Source organism: Pterocles gutturalis, unplaced genomic scaffold (assembly GCF_000699245.1).
Source record: "Pterocles gutturalis isolate BGI_N339 unplaced genomic scaffold, ASM69924v1 scaffold17059, whole genome shotgun sequence".
NCBI classification, from domain to species: Eukaryota; Metazoa; Chordata; class Aves; order Pterocliformes; family Pteroclidae; genus Pterocles; species Pterocles gutturalis.
This window is the reverse complement of record NW_010133555.1, coordinates 1,195-18,976: the sequence shown is the minus strand read 5'-3', so window position 1 is coordinate 18,976 and position 17,782 is coordinate 1,195. Positions and strand designations below refer to the sequence as shown.

General features: G+C 45.9%; 1 protein-coding gene across 2 annotated transcripts in view; it reads left to right on the top strand.

Annotated features, from left to right (window-relative positions):
* SETD5 (SET domain containing 5) overlaps window positions 1-17,774 on the top strand; it is a 40,724-nt gene extending 22,950 nt beyond the window's left edge. The window contains exons 16-23 of one of the 2 annotated variants that reach the window (XM_010081286.1): window positions 2,117-2,246; window positions 3,448-3,701; window positions 5,560-5,616; window positions 7,079-7,546; window positions 10,077-10,363; window positions 13,298-13,431; window positions 16,700-16,773; window positions 16,964-17,774. In XM_010081286.1, the coding sequence (XP_010079588.1) occupies window positions 2,117-2,246; window positions 3,448-3,701; window positions 5,560-5,616; window positions 7,079-7,546; window positions 10,077-10,363; window positions 13,298-13,431; window positions 16,700-16,773; window positions 16,964-17,563 (2,004 nt within the window). In that variant the 3' untranslated portion in view covers window positions 17,564-17,774. The remainder of the gene's footprint in view (window positions 1-2,116; window positions 2,247-3,447; window positions 3,702-5,559; window positions 5,617-7,078; window positions 7,547-10,076; window positions 10,364-13,297; window positions 13,432-16,699; window positions 16,774-16,963) is intronic. The other variant, XM_010081287.1, reaches the window with a different exon arrangement.
* Window positions 17,775-17,782: the final 8 nt, after the last annotated feature.

Below are 17,782 nucleotides of genomic sequence, written 5' to 3'. Positions count from 1 at the left end.
TGTAGCCCATTTTGTGCATCCCATTATGACCACTGAGTTTTCTTTGACAGGACGATTTAGACTTCAGTTTGTGGTTTACTGTGTTTGGTAGAACAACCCATTGGTTTTCTAGCCTGTAATTTTAGAGTTGATTGCTTCTGGCTTTATGTGGTACTTTATTCTAGCCTGCACTGAGCTGTGTCCTGTTTTTCCCCATCCACTTCCCCATTTAGTAGGAAAATCTTGAATACTGTCTTCTAGTGTGTTCTTGTTTCTCCCACAGTGGCATCATCTGAAAACTTAGGTATGCTGCCTGTTCCATTGTCTAACTAAATAATAAAATAGTGAAAGCTTCTGTGTCCAGAACAGATGCTGCAGAAAGTAATTTGTTAAATTTCTACTTTTTGAAACTAAATAATTGATAACTGTTCTAGTAAGGGGTTTCATCCACTTTGTAGGAGTTCCCCAGCTTTTTCATGGAAAAGCTTGCTGGTATTCTGTGTTCTAATCACTAACAGTCTGGAGTTGTAGCAAACGTCTGCTTCTCATGTTCAGGAATGTTTAGAAAACTCTCACAGGGAAGATCTCCTTTTCAGCCAGCTGAGGTCTAGAAGTGGTCCAGACCTTGATGTCATTGCTCTCTCAAGGCCTGATCTTTCTGTCTTGTCCGCTTCTGACTGCTCAGTCAGGAGGGTTGATTTATAAAATAGGCTGTTGGAATAGATCACATATTTTCTTGGATTGTCAGCAGACCTCTTCCTTAAACTCCTGAGGACTGTGCCAGAAAACCTCAGCTGATGATCTCAGTTTGCATCCAAAGTGTGCCAGTGTCCGAACCTCGCAAGGAAACCGAACTGTACAACCTGCTCACGTTAATCACGCGTTGTGCAGTGACTTGTCTGGCAGATCAGATGCCGCATTTGGGGTAGCAGTGCTCCAGACTGGCTGGCACGTCTCACTTTTCCTGGTGGCCGCAGTGGAATCCGTTGAGATTATGTTTGAGCAGAGAAGCATCTGCTGTACAGTAGAGAAGGCCATCAAAATAGATCCCATCACCTGCTCTTCATCCTTGCAGTGAAGTTTCCACTTCACACACCTCTGTCTGTGATAGGATGCATACTGCTGGCTGCAGATGAACTGTAGATTACTGAAAGGTAAATCTGATTTTAAACCTTTCTGGGAGAAGAAAAAGCTGGTAGCGTCCCTTGGGTAAACTGCACAAATGCAAATTCCTGTTTGGGTTTTTTTCCAGCAGTTTGCTGTCATTTTACTGAATCACCTCGGTGTTTCCCTTCTATTGTGGCAGTTATTTTTTTAATTGTAAAGTAAGCAAAGGTTTTCTGCCTGCCGTCAGGAGTCAGTTTGTATCCAGATACAGGGCTAGCACGCCCACTGCAGCAGCTGGTTTGTGAGACTTCATGTTCACTTGCATGAGATGTGAAACATTCTTTATGCTCTGTGTTCAGAAGACCACCGTGACTTTTATCTCTTTTATGAGTAGCTGATTAAAAGATTTACCTTTATTATTCTCTTTTTGTTTTAGCCCCCTTGTAATCTGCTGCTTGCATTTTATCAGATATTCTTGCTCTGTCTCTGGCAGCAAGTACAGTCCTGGAAGAATTGTTACGAGATTAAACTCAGCCATTTCTTTGCTGGAATTGTTAGAGCAGGATCTATGTTAAGCTCTAATACGGCTTAGTGGAGCAGGGGGACAGTGTGGTTGTGGTCCTGGGCAGGAAACAGCTTTTTTGCAAAAATCAGCGTTTTAAGATAGTTCATCATACTTATCTCCCTTTTCTTTTAATTAAGATTGCATTTAGTAGTTTTTAGCTGCCAGAGATTGGGATTTTATTAATTTGTAATTTACTCTTTACTGATCTGTGTGTTACTGCTGAAGACTGCTGATCCCCAGAATACATCCCATGAAGAGCGCAATCGGCCCCATCCCAGTAGGTGTTAGACTCAGCTCTAATGTGTTCTAATGGGTTCCTTTGCGAGTGCACGCGAAGGAGGTAATATCAGTGTTCTGAGCAGATTGCCCTGCTGCACAGAAGCGTAGGAGTTTGAGTACATCCTGCAAGATTACATAGAAAGTACCGGGGAGGTTGCACGCTTATGTAGTCTCGTTCTGTTTCAGCGCTGGATCAAACAAGCCTTGGAAGAGGGGATGACTCAGACCTCACCAGCTCCGCAAGAGAACAGAACCCAATGTCTATACCAAAGTAACGAGAACAGCAGTTCTTCCAGCATCTGCAAAGATGACACAGGTAAGTGCTCAGCACCGTCAGGGCAGCGTGGGTGGCTTGAGTGAAACTGGGGAAGCTGCTGAATAACAAAGGCAGCTTGCGCAGGATGGCTGCTCCTTGGTGGCACAGCTTTATGGCAGGTGAGAATGTGACTTTGCCGTTCATTCGAATTTCTGCAGAGCCATTCTAGTGTGAGCATGTGTAAAGTTTCTCAATATTTTCCTGTGAAAAGATAATCGCTTTATCTTGCATCATCAACCTCAGTGCAGTGTGATCATTTGTCCAATAGAGGAGAAAAAAAAGAGTACAATATAATTTTTTTCAGGATGCTGTTAGATGGACAACTAAATATCTGCTGACTATAGGAAGATATAGCAAAGTCTCACAGGCACGTATGTGATAAGTGAATGATTAAGTCTCAAAGATGGAGAAGCTAAAAATCTGTGAGTAAAGTGGCAGAATGGTTAAATATTGTGTCTGAATCTTTCTACAGAGAAAGAGGGTGAAGATCTGCCCAGTCAGGGATCAGTTTTCCAAGGACGACAAACAGGAGGCTAGACAACACACAGATAATACAGAATTGATTATTGAAAAGTTAGATGAATAAGAAATGAAGAAAGTGCCAGAACCAATAAATGCATATCCTCCAGCAAGATCTGAAGAAGCAAACAACTCAACTGCAGAATTGACTGAAGACTTTTTTTTTTTTTAAATAAGCATAAAAAAAATATATATTTTGAATAGGGGTAGGCCTGAGGGAAAGGCATTAATCCTGTGTGGGAGTGACACGTGTTCGGGCTGTATTGATGTAGGCTAAAGGGAACTATTAGGTTCAGGTAACGATAACTGAGCTGTCTGTGGTTTGTTCATAGTAGTGACAGTGACATGTCCTCTGACCCCTCTCTTCCTCTCTCCCCTCCTCTTTCTATCCCTTCCTGTCTTCCTTTCCCCTAGCTCCCTCTTGTGCTTACTTAGAGTTGAAATATTTCTTTTCCTTGTTCACCGTATGTTCCCAATTATGTATTGTTCTGTTATCTGTATCTAGACGTGTCTCAGGACTGGCACAGAAGTACTTCAGAAGTACTTCGTTTTTAGGACTCTTTCGTAGTCACTTTGGAGACTCGTGGGCTCCATTTGGGCTGGGAGTAGGGAGAAGGAGACAGTGTGTGATTTGTACGCAGTTAAAGTTGCAGCCCTATCCTCAGCTTCGTTTATTTTTCAGACTTGCTGAGTCCCCTGAAGAAATGGAAGTCTCGCTACTTGATGGAGCAGAACGTTAAGAAGTTGCTGAGGCCGCTGTCTCCCGTCACCCCTCCACCTCCCATCCCTTCGGTCCCTGGCTCAGCGAGCCCACAGCTGGCTACACCCTGCTCATCGCTGCCGGGAGAGGAGGAGAGTCGCAATGGTTATGGCATGATGTTCTCACCAATTCCTTCTCTGGCTGCTAGTCGCTGCAATACTCCACTACAGTTTGAGGTAAATCTGACTGGGGACTGGGAATGCCAGAAAGGGAGGAACTGGAATATTTACAGCAGAGGTAGCACTAGGGACACCTTCCTTTTTGAGTACATGGCTATATTCCTGTGCAGCATCATAGTGTCAGACTCAAGAGCACTGCTGCCTTTCTCCTCTACTCCACTTCTGGCCAAATCTGCTCTATTAAGTGTCAAACCTCACTGCAGCCCAGCCTCCCCTTACTTTATAGCTATCAGTAACATTAGTCTTAAGTCTTTTCTCCATTTCTGCACAGTAGCTCCCAAATTTTGCAGGCTTTTCAGTGTTCTTGAGTCATCTTCCCCACTTCAGATCTCTGTACTGATGTGGGTTCGAATCCCTGCCTCTTCCAAAGGCTGCAACAGTGCTCCACTTCTCAAAGGCTGTCTGGCTTTTTTTTACAGCTTTCAGTAACCCCAAGTATGGTAGAAATACTTCACATCAGCTTCCACTATATTCTTTGGTTTTCCTTTCCCTTGATTGGGTAGAAGGAAATACTTCATACCTTTGATTTCTTGATAGTTTCCTTTTCCAGGAGTTTGCAGAAGTAGTGAACAGGCTGAGTGGGTGGTTTCCCTTGCTCTGACTGTGGGAGAGTTATCAGCATCCATCCAGCTAGGACCTTCCACGTGTGTTGCCGCTCTGTGCCTGTGAATAGGGATCACGCTGTTTGCAGTTTTATTTTTATTTTCTACATTGCACATTTTATTTTAAAACATGGAACTCTTCAGGCTGGCTGCACACACTCTGCCAGGTAAAGCCATTTCAACAATTCTGTGCAGTGACAGGCTGCGCTCCGTACTAGGGACTGTTTGGCAGGAATCCCCCATCTGTTTAGCAGCAGGGCAAACAGTCCTTTGTGGTATTTTTAGCTTAGCGTGCTTTTGATTATTTTCTTGAGAGCCCTTTCTTGTAAGCTGAGAGACAGATCTGTAGAGGTTAGTGGGGAGTGTTGTGGACCACTGGGGAGAAACATGAAAGACTGTTTCAGGCATAGAGCCTGCTTGTGAGATGTTTCTTAGCTTTGCTCTCGGTGAGATGACAGATCAGTGTTGCTGTGGAGCTCCATAGTCTAGTCACTGATTTCCAGTCCCACCTTAGTTATTTCTGTTACCATGTGCAAGACATGGGAAGACTGGATTTCACTGGGCACCTGTGCCTTACTTGCCCCTTTTACTTACAAGAGTCTTAACGGCTTGGTAGACCATAGGCTTCTTGTTCAGACTTCTGTATTTCCCTCAATTCAGCTTATTCGTAACATCTTTATTTTAGTGTCATGTCTTTTTTGTTTTGTTATCATCAATTCTAACTTGAGTGAATGTATCTCACCATGTATAAACTTTATACCTCGGTCCTGTGGCACTGTAGGGAGAGAACAGGAAGATTTTTTGTTTTTTAGTATAACATCTGTGAAATTCACTATAGCATTTGAGGGATCTTAGTTGCCTTTCATTTGGGCAAAATCAGGCTTTCCACTTCTCCCGCGTCCTCATACTAAACACCATAAATGGCTTTCTCTGTATTTCATGGTGCAAACTCTGTGTCTCGCAGCATCAAAAATATACAGAAGAAGATGCTTCTTTCCGTAACATTTATGTGCTCTGTTTTGGGTGCTAAGTTTTAGCATGAAGGGCAGTAACCCAGTCCTGTGTCTGTGCTTCCAGGAACCTTTAGAAACCATGTAACCGGCAGAGCTGCCGTCCCGGCTGGTGCCAGTTCCGCCGATAGTCTCTGTTTGGAGTGGCCGTCGCTAACCTCTGTGCTTGTTTTTTAACTGATTTTTGGTTTGCTCCTTGACTTTTTAAGCAGATGAGTAACAAGATGCTTTTCTCTCCTCTAGAACGTATCCTCCCCTGAGAGTTCCCCTGCACACAGGCCTGAGTCCATGTCACCCGAGGTAGTTATCCCGCCGTCCCCGTTGCATTTCAGGCTGGGAGCGTGCGTGCTTGTGTGTGTGTTAGAGGCCCTGGTGGGAGGGGAGGGATGAGAAGTGCGGAGGGGGGTGGGAAATGAGGGTGGAGCATCAGTCACAATAAGGCTGAGGAGGGTTTTCAGGGTTATCACAGGAGAGCAAACAAACAGAAGACTGGAATTTATTATTTGCTTGTTGACACTGGTGGGAAGCAGGCAGTGTGAAGACTCAGCTACTGAGGTGAAGGTCTGGGAACCCTGGAAAAACCTTAATCAGCTTCAGTCCTGGCCCAGCAGATAAGTGATGTGCAATATTTACTCACTAGCAGCAAAATGACTGCTGGGGAAGAAAGAGGAAAGCATTGACTACTCTGTTGACTTAGGAGGACACGGTGGGGCACCTGACCTGCTCTCTTCAGCCTTGGTTTGTCACCTGTTTGCTTGCAGATTTAAAATGTTGACGAGATGCCAGAAAGTAGTATTTTGTTTACCTGCTGGCCTGTTGTAAAATATGATGTGAAGTACCTTGCTCAGTGGCTGTTTCCTAGTAGAAAATAGGCACTCGTGTGCTGTGTGGCAGAGTACTTGGGGCTGTGATACAGCAGGGGAAACACGCTCCGCAGCAGCTGTAGGGCAGAGCTGGTGCCTAGTGCTGCTATGTGTTCTCCCTAAGCACTACAGTCCTGCAAAGAGGATGAAATCATGTCAGTTGTGTTCATTGTCTGAGATCCTGACATATTAACATGGTGAAGGAGATGATTATGCCATTGCCCTGGAGGGTTTTGGCTCTTGAAGTAGATAAATGGATATACCATTGTGTCAGTGCCGAGTGCTCCAGAAACCGTGACAGTGCAAAGATGATGCCATTAGGGTTTTGTTAGAGAATGTAAAATGTAGCAATGCAGTATAAATTAAATGAATGTACTATTGTTAGGGATTTCTGAAGCTCACAGTAAGTGAAAACAAATGACTTGGAGGTCTTGGGCATTTTATTGTTAGGAAGTTAGTAGTGGCTGACTTGGGACAGTCAAGAACTTGGCTAATAAAACAGCAAATGTCCAGCAGATCTTTTCTGTTCTCTCTTCATAATAAACCCAGCTAGTACTACGTGTTAACATCAACTTGGGGACATATGAGGCAATTGAAATTGCTGGGTTTTCTTCATGGCTGCCCAGGGAGCCTTATCCTTTTACTGCAGGGAGACTGCTAAAGGGAAAAGGGCATTTTGTACCCTATGGCTAAACTGATGATTGTTTAGTCTCAGTCATTCCCCTGCAGAATGAGCAGAACAGTGCAGGAAAGGACCAAAGGGGTGATCAGAAAGGCACAGGGAAGCAGTAAGCTAGCATTGCCTAGAGTACTTTCTGACTTTATTTTCTCTCCCCACCCTTGCCTGACCCTTTTCCTGACTTCCCACCCTCTTCCTATATCCTTCCCGGATTTTCCAGCTCTGCCTCCGATCCGACCTGGATTTGAAGGGTGGGTACCTGGATTCCAGTACAAACACCTGCCCAGAACGGCCATCGCTGCTCAGCTTTGGATCCTCTGATCTGGCCCCACAACCCTCCATAAACTCTACTTCAGAGATGAACTTCCCAGGGAAAAGTGGGGAAACACAGATGCTGCTACGAAGCTCTGATCAGGCTTTTCGGACAGAGTTTAATTTAATGTATGCCTTCTCCCCATTGAACGCTATGCCACGTGTAGATGGGTTGTTGCGGGGGTCTGCTCCTTTGGGAGAGAGGAGGCCAATGAATTCAGAAGCAGGATGCTGCAGCTCTCCTGCCGAAGGATATTTCAGCAGACACGAGTCAGGGCTGCTTAAAGAGACGGTGCATGGATCCATGTCTCCCTGCGGCGAGAGGGCTTGTGAAGGCGTCAAATCTGCTCCTCAGAATCCGCCACAAAGGAAGAAGGCAAGTATTCTTGTAAAATAAATTCTAAGATTGAGGGAACATGAGTGGGAACAGTTGGTGCTTACAGGGAAAACGCAGAGAGTAGAATACAACTGAAATACATGCTGGGGAAGTAATCAGGCATCCAGTGCCTGGGTGAAAACAGTTTAAAAGTTGTTAAAAGAGAGCAAGCTACCCTTCAGGCAAGATTTTGATGTGAGAGGTGGAAGAAAAAGACCACAATGAAATGACCTCTTCTGGGAGCATGGCCAGGAGAGCAAAGCTTGCAGTGCATTTAATCTCTCAAGCCTTACAGACCTTCAGATGCAGCTGTCCAGGTGAAAAACAACTGCGGTGACTCACAGCTTTTATAAAAATGTGGAAAGTAGATGCTCTTAGTATGATAGCCCTCCGCTTCTTTCCTTCCCCTCAAAATATTTCAGAAAGGCAGAAACTATATTTGGCTTTGGCTTGAATTTTCCTGAGTAGCTGCCTTGTGTTACAATTTATCGCGTCGGTTTTTGTAAGGCACTGGCACTATCAGAAGTGTCTCTGTGTAAACCGATTGCAGAATAAGCCGTTACCTTTATTGTGCTGCCGAGTTAAGTTACAGAGCCGATGTTGAAGAGAATTAAATATCTACAGAGTGGAATAAATCCTCACTCTGATATAATTCACAGCAAAATGCACAAAAAAAAAAATTAACTCTGTACGTGTCACTGGTTAATATGCTGGTGTAAATAGGTATTTCCTGAAAGGAGGTTATAACGAGATGGGTGTCAGTCTCTTCTCCCAAGTAACTTGAGTAGGACAAGAGGAAATGGCCTCAAATGGTGCTACAGGAGGTTTAGATTGGATATTAGGAAAAATTTCTTCACTGAAAAGGTGGTCAACCACTGGAACATGCTGCCCAGGGAGGTGGTGGAGTCCCCATCCCTGGAAGTGTGTAAAAGATGTGTAGGTGTTGTGCTTGGGGACGTGGTTTAGTGGTGGACTCAGCAATGGTAGGTTTATGGTTGGACTCAATGATCTTAAAGAGCTTTTCCAACCTAAATGGTTCTGTGATTCTGGCAGCCTTCAGAAACAGCTGTTAAACTGAGACAAGAGCCAGAGCAATAACAACACAACTGTACGAGTTGGTGGAGGTGTTATCTATCAGGATGAAAAGGGTCCTCACTCGGAAAGAGGGTCTAAGTTTCAAAAGAAAACACAGACTGTTTATTAGAACATATTAGAACATTTCCATTAATATGGAAACACAGTTACAGTGCAAGAAAAGTAGATGAAGTTTGCTACTTAAATCTTAGCTCTTTGAAACTAGAAACACAGGGATAGTGTTTAAAGAGAGCAAATCCATATTGGTTCCTAATAGCAGACCAGTGACCCTCATGGGACTAAAGCTGAGTGAAAAGGACAAGTCAGGTGTTGCTGTGATACAGCTGGGCACTCGTGGGACACATGAACCTACACTTGTGTAGATGTGTATCGGTGCCTTTTCCTGTGCTTGGATTTTTTTTTTATTGCAAGTGTGTAACTCAGATCACTTGTATAAGTGTCCGGCTGGATGGAATATCTTATTTCCATTCCATTTCTGAAGGGTTTTGATTTTTTCCCTTTGCTTTTCTTTCAAAGTTACACTTACCTTAAAACCTTCACATGCTGAGTTACTTTTGGAGATACCCTGTTCCACTCTGTAGCATCATAGAGCCTTCTATACAAGCATTGACTCTTAGTTGATGAATTCATCATCAGAGCTGCCTTCTGTGAGTCCTTCATGGGCTCTGTGCCTTTTCATAACTCTAAGGGGAAGGCACGCTGGAAGGTAAGTGCTCAGCTGGAAATATTTGTGTATTTTTGATCCTGCTGCCCTGTGTTACAAGACTGGGACCTTTTGCTCTGTGTCTCTGACAAATCTGAGACTGCTTTGCACAAAATACATTCTACCTTTGTTAAAAGTAGTTTGTTGAGGTGCTAGTGTTGGATGTTTGCGATACTGGCTGCTGAACCACCCTAGCAGGAGCCTGCTCACAGTGGGTTAAACTCCTGTGCAAGGCTTTACCGAGGCTTTAGCCTTAATGTGGCTGAACTGGTACAGACGAACAGGGCTCTCTGAAGATACCAGTTACCTGTTCTGGAGATGTACAGATGCTGATACACATTTTATGTAACGTCACAACCAGCGAGTGAGTGAGGGCTGGTGAGAGGAGGAGGATGTAGAGGCTTGATGCTTGAGTACACAAGCATCTACTGAAGTAATGTGAAATCCTACGTTGTTAGAGAAGCAACCCAGTGGATATTTCTGCTGCAGCATTGGTCATAAAGAATAAAATGTGGGTGAGCATGGCAGTTGATGAGTGGTCCACATTTGTACCACTTAGCTCTTTTTCCAGAGTGTCTACAGAATCAAGAAGATTGTAAAATCGCAGAATACCTTTTAAAGTTTTACCTTCAAACCCAGAGAAATTGATTTTTTAAATTGTTTGGGGACATATTCCTCCCCCATCCTAGTCCCTTGCATTCCCTGACTCATGGTTGTATTTTTCTCTCCCAGGTATCTCTACTAGAATACCGCAAGCGGAAACAAGAAGCCAAGGAGGGAGGCGATTCGGTGCGATGTACAGGGACTCCTACCCGACAGGGCAGCAGCAGTTCTGTGACTGACACAGATGGCAACAGCCTGCCGGGCTCTGTAGTACGAACCCCGTCCTCGCCACAAAGTGGCTTCTCCCCTTCTCATCCCTCCCTGCCTCACGTAGAAGACGTCAGCCCACCAGACTCGAGGGGGGCTAGTTCCTTATCATCACTCAGCAAATCCCAAGAGAGCATCAGCAGTAGGTGGTGAGTGTTTTCCGTCCGAGCAAGCCTGAGGTGGCTCCACAGAGAAGGACCAAACTCTCTGGGGGCATTTCCGTAGCAATAAGTGCAGTTGGATGGATTCAGTGGGGTCTCTTGGTGTTGTTCTCTTTTGTAATTACTAAACAACCTTGAAGGACACCAGCAGCCTTCCCAGCCTGCCCTTTAGTTCTTGGTTTAGATATCAAAAATCTGTCTTGAAAGATCTGAAGGTAAACAGTTGGTTTCTCTCTTCCACCGGTTTTCTTTCAAGGTCTCAGGTTTCAAGGTCTTGCTCTTGCAATGAGAATTTAATCCAGGTCTTTACTCCATTCTTTTTGGACGTGAGTAATACTAAGTCAACTCCCGTTCAGAAGGAAGGCTATCAGAGCGCTCTGCAGCTTCACATTTGTGAAGCAGGGAGAGTTGAAACAACTCCAGCTTTCCTAATGCCTTGCACGTGCAGCTTGAGGAGCAGTACCAGACTGCAGTCGGTGGCTTGCCGAAAAAACCACCTTTACTGTGTTCCCGTGAGAAGGTTTGATAAGGGGAAAAGCTGGTCTTCAGAAACTTTTGAACCTGATAGTAACGTTTGGTCCAAAAAATTGAGTACTGCAGCACTGCCGTGCCCGGTATTGCATTGCAGCGAGGGTGAGGGTGTGCTGCTGACCGGAGCTGTGTCATACGCTGGTGCTGCTGCTGTGTATTCAGGTTCTGGCCGTGCACACTACGGGTGAAGAAGCACGCCTTTCCTCGTGCTGGTTCTGCATGTCCACAGCTGTGCCACTGCCCACGTAACGGCAGGGGATGGCGAGGGAGGAGATGCTCAGCAGTGCTGAAGGCAGTGAGGAGGGTGAAGTCTGTGTTGGGGTGAATTTGCAGGAGTAAAAAGATCTATTTCCTTCTCTTGTCCAATCTTCCATTACTCTTTAAATGGAGAATTATAGAAATAATTTGTCTTGTACCTCTCTGACAGTACTCTGTCTCCCAAGGGACCTTCTGCCAGATGTTGGGACTGGCCACAGCAGAGGCCATCAGCTGATGACCAGTTTATAATCATTATTTTATAATCAAATATTACTGTGTGCAAGCATTGATATCCTGTGTCCTTCTCCTGTGCCACTTTCTTCTGCCTGAAAAAGGGTGAAAGAAAAACCTGAGTGGAGGAAAAAAAAAAAAGTTCAGGGTGAGGTGTCAGCGTGGCAACGTTGCTCTGGTGCTGTGTGTTATATTCTGTGAGCTTCCTCTGCTGCTCCCCAGCAGGTGCTCTGGCACGTGGCTTCGTGAGTAAGGATTGAGTGGGAATAAAGATTGTGTTGTTATGGGACACTAGATATAAAGTTGAAACCCTGCTGATACTTTTTTGAAATGGGATTAAGCAGTTTTGCTGCTTTTTAAATTCATGTTCTTCTGTGTTTTAACGGACAGGGCTAACAAACGTAGAGGCACCTTCTGCTTTTAAAAAATATATTAAGAACTGCATGGTACTGAGTTAAAGTTGTGACCCAATTTCATCTTTAACTCCAAGTGCTTACATTCAGATACATTTCTAGACATTCACAATAATGCAATATTAGGGACAGAAGAAAATGGTGGGAACTAAAATTAATGTGCCTTAATTTTTAGAGTTGTCCAGGTTTTTGCTGAATTCTACTATATTTGCCAATAGCTTTCATTTAAAAAAGATTAAGTTTCTGTCTCTTTCAGTTGCCAAGATACAGCCATCACAATGTAAACAGATGTGCTGCTGCCCAGTAAACCCAGCCTTGCAGAAAACTGTCTCCAGCAAAACAATAGCAGCAACGAAGGTGTGAATTCACCCCCTCACCCCTTCACCTCCGTGAGGTGTGAACTCTGGGCCCTTCTCCCTTCTGCTTCGTTGAGGGGTGAACTTCAATGTCTGGGCTATTTATTTTTTTTTTAAAAAAAAAGATAATGTAAAGCACAGTTTTTAATATATCTTTAAAAATTAAAAAAATTAAATGCAGAATCTGTTAATATGGTGTTAGCTGTGTACTTAGATGGTATGCAGTGCATTTAACATTATACTGAGTATTTACATTTAGGCTTTTTTAAGGCACGTGTTCTTCAGTTTCTAGGGTAAAGGCATCCCTGATCAAGGTGCTACTATCTTTCAGGTTAGAACACGTGTTTCTAAAGAGATCCGGATGGTCCTGTGCATGGTGGCTTGAATATAGACCCAGGGGTGTGGGCTTTGTCTGTGGCTCTGTTTTTCTTCTAGATTGGCTTTAGGAAAGTTTCTCACCCTCAGTCTAGACACCTGTAATATACAACGGAACAAGATCTAGTACCAATCTTGAGCAGAGAGTTTTCACAATACAAAATAAATGGGGCAAAGTAGCGTTAATGGACAAAGTGGCCAAGTTAGCTCTGCTCCAGGAATGGTGCATTACCTGACTGACTGTCTTGACACTGCGTTGTCATAAAGGCATTGGGTTTGCTGCTTTTCGGTTGGAATAAAAGTAATCTATGCAAAATAACTGCATCTTAATTTTAAAACAATACCAGGATTTTCAAAATGGTGTTGAATCTTGAAACCGTTTTCTGGGAGAACGTGTCCTGTAATCTGGTGATCTGCTGAACTGGGTGTTTATGGCATGTTTCTGATGAGAGGAAAGATTTTGTGTTTCCGAGGGCAGTGCTGTCGTGGTAGGCAGTGACTGGCAGTCTCAAATCCCACGGGAAGCTATTTACATTGCAAAGGAGGTCCTCATCTGTCCTGAGAGCTGGTGGTCTCTGATCCCTCTTTTCTGTGGCAGGGGTTTGCATTTGCACTAACCTCATACCAGTGAGTTTAAGCAGAAACTTAAACCTGGCTTGTGATTCTACCAGGGACCCCCACAGCCCCCGTGTGCGTTGGGCACGTTATCTCGGCTGCCTAATAGCGATCCTCAGCTGTTACCGGGTTTTTTGTTGCAGGATGGTTCCAACGTCGGTGGAGAGGCTCCGAGAGGGCCGAGGCATGCTTGAGAAGGTGCTGCGAAGTGGCGCGAAGGTGTCCCAGAGAAATGAATCCTCACCGAGCTGTGACAGTGCTGTCGAGAGAGACACAGGTAGGGTGATGAAACTTTTGAACACTTGGTGGGAAATGATGGGCTCAGATAACTTTGCAAATTTGTCTCTGAAGTTAGTTGTACCTTCTTCTTTAACATTAACAATGCCTTCTAAGAGCCTTCTGCAAACCATACTTCATTGTTCTTTAGATGTTGCCTGAGCCTGTATCCCTCTTCTGTTAGACCTGGAAGTCCTCCAGGTTTCTCCAGGGTTTGGATTCAAGACTACCTACGTCTTGGCTCTGGCAGGGACAGTGTCTTTGTCCTTGGAGAGACGGCTGAAGCAGCATTGCCTCAATTGCTCCTATGTACTGGGGATGAAAGCGTTATCATTTCATAATTCTGGCTGGCTGAGCATCCGGATGAATGTATTATCACACTGAAATGCAGGTGGAGACTTCAGGCAGTGCTAAGAACTAATTTAGTTTCCAAGCCTTACTTCAGCTCTTTTTGAAGTTACTTGATTCCCTGAGCTATGATATTTGCCAGTTTTGTGAAGTGCACCTTCTTACTGACATGAATTCAGTTCTGTGTTATGTTCCTTTCTTCTCTGAATGAGGCGTTGTCCTCACCAAGCAGCGTGCAGGGTCAGCATTTGTATCTTGAACTGAAATTATCCCCCTGCCCCACTCTTATCCATTGTGGTCTAAAGGTGAGGTGTGACTTTCTGAGAGATGGACAGATCGCTTCATCGTTGCCTCATTTCTCAGCTGTGGAATGGAGTTATTTTTCTTTTATTTGTTTTGCAGTCTGTGTTGAACACAATGGTTTTTCCCTAACAGATAGTGCCCCAGAACCCTGATCACACGCGGCACTCACAACAATGGATGCTCAGGTTTAAATAACGTAGCCTGGGTGTTGCTTCTAGGAGGGGAGACAAAATCCAGACTCTCACAACAGGCCTTTTGCCCACTGGAACCTGTCTGGCTCTGGCTCTCCAGTCTCACCCAAGCCTTAGGCTGGAGTTAGACTTTAAGCTACACTGATCCATTCCTCTTCCTTGTTACAAAAAAACCCATCCCACTCCAGGTTGTGAAACTTAATGCTGTAGCTGACAAAAGTCTTTTTGTCTCTTTCATCCTGGTGCAGCAAAATATTTTCTTCTTCTTTTGCCTACTCTGGCATTTTCTTCATCGGCTTGTTTGGATTCTGTGAGCCACCTTCCCTCCCCCAGTTGCTGCTCTGCTTCTTGGTGAAACAAATGAGTGGCTGAGTCCTCACTGTTCCTGGTATCACCTGTAGGAGTTGTGAAGATAAACACATTTACTTGCTGCTGTAACAGATAATAATATGAGGGGAAGTGAAAACCCCGAACTTGGATGGTTTGCTGGTGGGGCATGTAGAAATGAAATGGAATTTGTGTGCGTGCCACCCTTGTGAGAGTTGCAGCTGCTCTCAGTTAAAGCTCCCACTTAATACACGCTTTAGGTGATGCAGGCCAGTACTGCCAGGAGAAGCAGTTCTTCTTTATGTCCTTCCTTGTGCAGGTATTAAGAAATGGGAGAGGGAAGTGTTGGCTTCATCTTTCAAGTTTACATAAAGCAAATGCAGGAAGGTTATAGTTTATTTACCCTTTGTAATTGAAAGTATTTTGATAGTCAGTTTAATTTGTCAAGGTTTGCTCTGTGAACAGGCGCTGCCAGTAAATTGTGCAGCCCTGCTGGTGTGCCTGGCCTTGTAAGAAATGATTTCTTCCAGAAATCTTTACATTTCCTCTGATTCTCATACACAACTTCTGTTGATCACAGTGATCTCCTGGATTGAACAGTTAGTCTCTTCTTTGCATGACTGCTTAACAAAACACTCCCCAAACTTCGAGTTTTACCTTTCTTTAGCGCAGTACTCGGAGTGTCACCCACAGTAAACAGCTGCTTGGTGCATCAGATGGACTTTCAAAAAATGGAAGGTGACCCAGGACCCATGCTGAAAGCTTCACGCCCCGGTCTGTGCGCAGGTCCTGTGCTCTCAGGGAGAAGGCTTCCGAGCCTCCACAGCAGAGAAGACAGCTCCAGCCGGGTTCCTGTGTAGCTAAGCCAGCAACGGTGATGTAGCGCAGAGAGGACAACGCAGCAAAGCCGCGGGCACTGCTGGCACTGGTGCCCGTGCCAGTGTGTCTGGTGCAAAGCCAGACCTGTCTGGCAGCAGTACAGAGCAGACGGAGCCCGCGTGTCCTGTTTCATGGCTGAGACACATCTGTCACATCAATTTGATCCTGATACCAGCACTATTTCACCAAGGCATTTGGAACACGACTGCTGAGAATCCCTGAGATGCTGCAGATAAACAGCTCTGTCTCATTAGGCTGCAACATAACTCTGATGTGAGATCTCCCAGTCCCACCAGATCTCCCTCCTGCAGAAAGCTCGGTAGCCAGCCCAGCCCTGTGGGTACAGTACGAGCAGCTGAAAAACACACCTGGCGAAGCGGTGGGTCACTGGCAGTGAGTACTTCTGGCTGACCCCAGGTCAGGTTCAGTTATTTGGCAGGACAAGAAGCTCTCCCAACCTCTAAGATAACAGGGGCTAGAAAGACTTGCTCTGTCAAGAAGCTGCTCATTTCCTTGATCTCTGACATAACTGAGGTGGATCGGTGCGTACTATGCTGCTGTCACCCTTCAAAGCACTGTCATCATCTTGGCCTGTTTCAGAAGTGGGCATTTCTGAGGTCTAAGAGTAACTCTGTTTGGAGCAGCTCGATGGATTTCTAAGGTGTAATCCCCAAAGGGGCAGCAGGGGTGCTGGCAGCCTCGGTAGCATGGGACTTCGGTCTTTGTCAGCATCTGGATCAGCCTTTGAGGAACACCTGCAGCAGGATCCTGCTGACGACAGTCTAAGAAGGGACAGTTTTATCTCCCTTCTGTGGCCAGTGTGGATTCCTGTGATCAAGGCTGAGGGGAGAATTGCTGAGTCCTTCAAAACTATCTTTTGCCTCTCGTAACCTTCTGGCAAGTCCAGGGAGCCCAGGCTGTGTCTGTGCGGTGTCACCAGCACTCAGCCGGGCTGGCCCAAGGCAGACGAGCTCTGTGCTAGCCCAGATCTCTCTGGGCTAAGGGAAGCAGCGGTTCCGAACGTGTGTGGCTGGTTTACACCTGTTAAGGTTTTCCAGTTGCCTTTCTCTGGTGTTCTTCAGCTTCCGAAAGGCTGGTGGCTGGAGAAGCCCCTCCTGCCTCAGCTCTGGCTGGATGCAGAACAAGACGGGTGGGGTGGAAGGGAAGCGCTGTGGCCTCGGTCCGGGGGGAGAGGTTTAACATCTCACCTGTACATTGCAGATACAGCAGGAGGAGACACTCCAGAAGCCCACAGAGGACCAGCAGTTTACAGTCCTTCCCGATACAGCTATCAGGTATATTCATTTATATATTATCTGCCCATTCTGAAATAAAGCTTTGAACAGCATTAGGGGGAAATTGGGTTTGGCTGCCTGTTATTCCCACTCCTGCTGCACTAAGCACCTATCGCATGAGGAGCAGGTAGGAAACGGTCAAGTCAGTCTGATGTGCCTTTTCTTTTTTTTTCCCCGCTGACTTGCTCAGCTCCTGCAGTCTGACAGTCCCCAGGCAGAGTCGCAGACCCTTCTCCAGCAGAGTTCCTCCCCATACAGAGGACGCCTGACTCCATCTCCCGGATACAGCTACCGAGCAGCAGCACAGAGGACAGCACACAGCCTCTCTCACGGTTCCTCAGAAACATCCCTCTCCTCCACCTCCTACTCCAGCCCTGCCCACTCGGTCTCCACAGACTCCTCTGCCCTGTTTGCAGGGAATTCGGGGTTTTACAGCAGCCAGCAGCACTCTGGCAGCGTCAGCAGCAGCCTCCTGAAGAAGAGCTGCCCTGCGGCTGCCAGCCCAGCACAGCAGACGGCTGTGGACTCTCTTTACTCCGAGTCGGGCTCCCAGCCCTGCACAGGCACGTCGGGCTCCACCTCCGCTCCCCAAAGCTCTAGGTCACTACAGTCAGACTTGCGGACTATCAGTCTCCCAAATTCCGGGCAGTCTGTTCTCTACCAGGGCTCGCGCGGGGCGGTGATTTCCAATGCACAACACTATCCGCACCGCGGGGGTGGCAGTGTCCATCAGTATAGACTTCAGCAGCTTCAAGGTTCTGGAGTAAAGACTCAAACAGGACTTTCCTAGGGCTGCCTGGACTCCAGGAGGACAAAACTGCCCATAGCTCCTTCCAGTCACCTCTGGAAGTGGCTCCTGGGCCAGTGTTGGGAGCTTGCACCCGATGCTGGGGTGCCAGGGGTCAGAGGCTGAGGTCTGAAATGCACGGGTGAGATTTGTGAGCAGTATTGGCCTCTGGCCTTGTAGGAGAACGCAGATTTCTCTGAGGCAGAGACTGTAGCAAAGCCG